General features: G+C 32.6%; 1 protein-coding gene across 1 annotated transcript; it reads right to left on the reverse strand.

Annotated features, from left to right (window-relative positions):
* Window positions 1-2,308: 2,308 nt before the first annotated feature.
* On the reverse strand, window positions 2,309-6,149 carry LOC124534849. The gene is made up of 4 exons (XM_047110875.1): window positions 6,014-6,149; window positions 4,404-4,891; window positions 3,879-3,989; window positions 2,309-2,489 (listed from the first exon to the last, which is right to left on the reverse strand). Exons 1-4 carry the CDS (start codon window positions 6,119-6,121, stop codon window positions 2,309-2,311), a joined length of 888 nt encoding a protein of 295 aa, XP_046966831.1. The 5' UTR covers window positions 6,122-6,149.
* Window positions 6,150-6,365: the final 216 nt, after the last annotated feature.

Below are 6,365 nucleotides of genomic sequence, written 5' to 3' on the forward strand. Positions count from 1 at the left end.
CATAAAATTTAAATCATGTGAAAGTAACTCGGTCTGACTTTCTGTCTACGTTACGTTTTCTCAGCTAAAATTATTAACGAATTTGAAGAATTTTATACTGAAATAAACATGAAACTCAGACAAGGATATCCTTTTTTATACCTAAGACTTTCAACTGTCCTTGAAATGCAAGCGAAAATTATTAGATATATAAGTGACTCCACTTTCATCCTCATCCGAATAATTAGAAAATACATGACCAAAGAGTTTTCCAGCTCCAGTTGAACAACTTCACGCGCTTTCCAATGCATAGATATACTACCAACTTCTAGCTGCTGATGGGATACCTAACCATGAAATCCTGGGTTTTAAACCTGGAACTGTGAAATAATCTTATAAAGTAGCTACTAGACCGACGTGAGCATCCGTTTCATAGCTAATGAGTATGAAACCAAGTGCATCCCATTAACTAACTACCGGGATGGTTCGCCGGATTAGTTTAATTGTTACTCCTCGGCTCCTTAGGGTCGTAGTGTGGAGAAATATTATCTTGTCTTCCTTTGTTAATATTTCTGTTATCGCTTATAATTTTTGAATCAAAGAAAAAAAATCGTATTTTATGAGTTTAGCTGTCAATAATGTATTTTTCAACTTCGTAATAAGCTAAGAATTAATGATTTTTTTTCAGGAGAAGAATCTCGATACAATCTACATTTCGAACCGATAGTAGATTTACTTTTAATATAGTTTTGTAAAATGAAGATTTAAAAGTCATTTTAAAAGCCGTAAAGTTAGTAGTTATTTTGAATAGATTTCCACTGTAAAAAGCGAAGTAAAAGAGCGCTCGTTCGATATGTTATCACAACAGTAATCAAATCAACATCGTATTACTATCCCACTGCTGGGTAAAGGTCTTTTTGAGGAAAAGGCTCTAAACTTTCTCCTCAAAAGGTATTACAACAATTAGTGAGTTAATCAATCATAACGCAACTTGGGAATGAAACGATCGTCTTCTGTTTATTTCTTTATTGTTCTGAAAAATGTAGGCAATAATAAATATTGACAAAATAAATGATACCCTTCGAGTTACTTTCGCCGGTTCTTTAGGGTTCGAAGTATCTTCTTTATTAATAGCGTAATTCGATTTTGTCCCATGATTGTAGGACGATAACTACACTTAAAGAAACGGTTGTAGTCTAATTTTTAAGATGTGCAGAAAATAAAAGAAGAAAAGAAAAAGAATCCTTGATTGCAATTTACTAAATTGTTACGATTTACCAAATGATTAATTTAAGAGAGAGGAAAAAAGTTATTGCCCGTTTAAAGGGCGGCTGTATAGTAAAAAATTAAAGATGTAAACAAATTTTGTTGTGTTTTTCACTCAAACTCCAACTACAACTGAAATAATGTATATTTATATGTTATAGTAGCATTGGCGCTAAATATAGACTTGCATTTCAAATTAATTGAAATCAACATAAAATTAGTCATAGGTTTTTAGTAATTCCTGAAAAATCTTTCGAAGTAACGTAAACTTTCGCAAGTGATCCGCTACTTTGAAATAAAGGCTTCAAATAAGAAGGAGGTGATCGATTTAAGTGATTTGTTCTTATATTTGCAACCACACATATGAAACGGTTTGAAAAAAAAAATGTTTTGTTGTTATATTTAGTTTTAAAAGTTGCACAAATGGTTAGAAAGTATTCGTCATGCGTGAGACCAGAATGTGTGTAATTTCAGTGACAACAAACAACAACAACAGCCTGTAAATTCCCACTGCTGGGCTAAAGGCCTCCTCTCCCTTTGAGGAGAAGGTTTGGAACATATTCCACCACTCTGTTCCAATGCGGTTTGGTGGAATTCTGCTTATTTGAACAGCGTGGTAGAAAAAAACTTCGAACCTTCTACTTAAGGGGAGGAGAGGCCATAGCAGCGAGACATTTTCACACTATGTTGTCTTAAATTTTCGCGATTATTACACATTTAAATAAAACTATTTAAACATTTTCACACTGTTACTTTACAATTATTTTTTTCTGTTTTTTGCCATGATATTAAATTTGACGAAAAATTGAAAAATTTGATGAAAGTCATTTTTTTTGTATTTAGAGTTAGAAAGGTAGAATTTCTTCTCACTATTAATAATAATAAGTGTAATGCTTCATTTGATCTCTGTTCTACTGCAAAGTTGAGTCCACAAGCAATTTACTTTTCCATCGTATACGTGATAATTGTAGACGTGAATGTCAAATATTAATTCAATATCAATAGTAAATGGTAGAATATATTACACAAATAAAACGCAATACAAATTTTAAAATCTTCAATTTTAATACAGCCCAAATTTGTGCAAGGTTTCCATTCCAATACCAGTGAAGGTTTCCAGTATCGAGGATTCGCATTCAGGGAACATCATCTCACAGTTGTTACCAGCTTCTCTTCCGATCCTCTCTGCCGCGTGGTATTCATTGTCAGTGTGGTGTGACAAGCTGTCTTTAGTCGTCGATGGCCTAAAATTGTAAACATAAATAAATTGTAAATATCAATAGTGAAATATTTTTTTTATGTTATAAATATAATAAGTTAAGGCAATAAAAAAAATGACTGTCGCTTCCATATATAAGAACATACAACAACAGCCTGTAAATATTCCACTGCTGAGCTAAGGTCTCATCTCCTATTCCACCACGCTGTTCCAATGCGGGTCGGTGGAATACACATGGGTAGAATAGGAGGAAATTTAGAGGAGGTCTTAGCCCAATAGTGGAAAATTTACAGGCTGTTAATGTAGTGTAAAAAAAGGAGATAAATAATTTTTAATTCTTTCTTCCCTCTCATGTAGCGAAAAGTTTCTCCATAGATTCTAGTTATAAAATTACTATAAAAATGTATACGGCCTAACATTGTCCTTAAGATCAAATACCTTCTTTTCGATTTCGCCATAATCGGTTAAAAATAAAGTAGCAGTACGTTTTCTTTAACAGTAAAGCTTAGCAAAGCCTCTTCTCCTGTCAAGAGGGATTTGGAATTTATTCCGCGACGATGGTCCGTTACGGTTTGTGGATATATTTGTAGATTACTCAGAATTTATTCATCATATTCTCATATAATATTTTTCCTTAAACACTGGATGAATAAATCAAAAGTGCGAATAAGGTTTCAAAGGTTAAAAACTGCCTCTGTTATTGAAGACTACGTATTGAATTCAAGCAATGCAATCGCATCATAAGTAAGTAATATATATAGAAAGAAGCCATTACAGCTTTAGTCACTGTAACTGTGTTCTTCATTGCCTTTACTTCAAAATACTCTCATATTTTCATTTAATACTATTTTTTTAAACATTGTAACCGCAGATTTACATTTTTTCTTGATACTTGTAACATAAATCTTGCTTTCGTGATATGTAAGTGGATGTCACTTCTTAAAATTTTGAAATTAGTTGAAATGTAAAACAAAAATATTAAGGCTTTAAATACATATGTACAAAGACCTGGTAAGGTCTTTGATTACCATTTCAATTATTTAAAAAAATGATGCAATAATTATTCTTTTAACGATTACATTTTAATTAATAAATGAGGATATCATATGAATGTATTTTATTATATATGCATCCTGAATCCGACTTGGAATATTACTATTTAAATACTTTCTTTTCATTAAAGTTTTATAATATTTATTGAAATTACATATATTCGTTTAAAGAAGAAAGAAATTTAAATGGAAATGTACAATGCAATCAAGATACATGCCTAACTTTGTGTTTAATGGATTCCGTTAATAACATTTTAAGAATTCCAACTTTTCCTTTAGAAAATCTCTGTTACGTATGTATTATAAGCCGGCGCGGGCGTCTTTATTAAGCTTTTATAGGCTACAAGTAGCCGGGCACTTACGTGAATAATATATGACCAATTTCTCCAAGCAACCCGTTCTCGTATGTGAAAGGCACCTCGGCTGCCTCGCAGATGCTCCGCAGCAAGCAAGGTCTGCCTGAATAGCCGTACCTATGGAATTTTTAAAATATTTTATAAAGAAACATTATTAAATTTGATATGACTTCTTGTCTCTGAAAAAATATTTAAAGGGGAACTAAATGTTACAGCCAACAATCCGAAACTTTAAGTTAAACTCTCGTATCAATTTAAGTCTGTTTGTCATCTGATTCAGTTTCATAACTTTTAAACAATGTATACAATACCTAAACAATAACTCGAGGACGGCTTTGCTGAAATCAACAAACTTAATTCAAGAATGCGATGAATGAAACGAACTCTGACTCGGTAAAGTTTACTCAAGTCGTCCAACATCCAACGAGGTATTGAAAAACTTTTAATCCTTATTTAAAGAGAAATGGTTTCAGTTTACCTACGTGTTTTAATATTTTTTAAATATTTATTGAGTGCATTTTTAAGACTTACCTTTCGATCATGTGTTCCATGATTTTATAGAAATCCCATCTGTTCATCCTTTGCGGTTCTTGTTCTGCTTCTAAATGTTTTTCGTCGATAATTTCTTGACGCCTAATCGCTTCTTCTAAAGGCAATTCAGTGTTGACATCTAATTTTTCAATGGAATTTCCAGAATAACCTTCGGAATACATAAGTGATCGTTTTCTTCTTTTATCGTCAAATGTTATATCGACTAACGTATCATTGCTACTATTGGCGACATCAGTATCTATATCGTTTATGTCTCTCGACGTGTCCGAATCAATATCATTAGATTCTTCAGCATCTTCTGATACATCTTCACCACCCATATCTCTCGACACTGTATTAGCGAATCCATAAATTCTACTTGTGTATTCAGTACTGTTTGTTGGTAAGTCATATTGAAATTTTATAACAGTACCGACTGTGACGGAAGCTTCTTTTAAATCAACAGGGACACCCAAACCGATGATAAACTGAAACATAACGTTCGAATTACTTCAAATCGTAAATTATTATGATGGAATTTATTACTTAGCGACGAAGCATAATCAAGCTTAGATTTAATCCTGGAATCGATCAAATTAGGATCAGACACAAATTATGCCATTGCCTAATCAAAGCGATTATATTACAGCTATATCACTTCATTCCACTAAAACCTAGAATCGAGAAACGATCAAATGGAATTACTCAATTTCTCTGCCCTGGTTTTATTATTTAATACGATTGGTCCTTTCTCCGCGTCGTTTAGTTTTAGTAGATATTAAACCTTATTGTAAGGTAGCTTGTTAACAACCATCCCATCCCTTTAACAAGGCCTTGCAGTAATAAGGCCATATTTTAGTATAAATTTTCCCTCCTACCAAGTCTCGAGGAAAAAATATTAATAATAATTTTGGTAAATAATTGGAATACTTTATTTAATTGCCGGTCTTTGAGAGGCTCTTTATGAAATTAAATGTAAAAGTATTTCCTTTATTTGTTCCCATCGTGTCGAAACTTAAACAGCGAAAAAGGAAATATCGTAAACAAAATTAATTAAAAAAAAATTAGAACAAAGAAATGAACTTGAATAATAATGAGACGCGAGTAATATCTCACAACTGCTGTACTTTGAAGTGTTTATTTTCATATAAATTGTTTCATTGTTTCGTAATTGAAGGATTCTTCGAGATAATAACGTTTTAAAGTCTACAAAGTAATACAAATGTACCACGAAGCTTAATTTTAATTATATTTACATCTTAGTCGTGCTTATGAAATGCTTCTGAATACGATTTCCAATTAAATTTGAATGAATCGTAAAACAGATAGATTATGAATATTTTTATAGTTATGTTAATAATCAAGAAAATACACAAACACGAATCCATACAGAATTCATTTCATTGATACACTAGAACCTTCGGAATCGAAAGATAAATAAAAATTAGCTCAAAAAGAACGAAGAGGCGAGCGACTTAATTGCATTTGAATTCACGAATAAAAAACATCGCTTCGTTAAGCCGAATACGGTGGAAGAAAACGTCATTTACTTAACTTAAAATCTGTGTTATGTAAATTTGCATTCATTGATGAGAATAAAAAAGCAATACCTGAGCTCTGGCCGGGCCACCGTCCGGGTAGACGAGGTATCTTTTGTGTCTCTCGTTTGCTTCGGATGCCGCTAACAGTAAATTGAGCAAAATTAACTTCAGCAACATCGTGTAGCCGTCTGATTCGTAACGTGCAACGTGGCCGTCGATGTGTGAATACTGTGTAAGATAAAATGTAGAATGTTTGCTTAGAGCCTCCGTAGCGTCTAATGAACCGTTATATTTTGCCAGCGATTTGGGTTGCGAACGCCCGCCGTTTCGTGATCTATGAACTAGTTTAGATGCTGAATACGGATGTGTTATAGCATTGAGAATACAGCAGATATTTCTTTTAGCAATTTTATATACAATT

This window comes from Vanessa cardui, chromosome 13 (assembly GCF_905220365.1).
Source record: "Vanessa cardui chromosome 13, ilVanCard2.1, whole genome shotgun sequence".
Classification (NCBI taxonomy): Eukaryota; Metazoa; Arthropoda; class Insecta; order Lepidoptera; family Nymphalidae; genus Vanessa; species Vanessa cardui.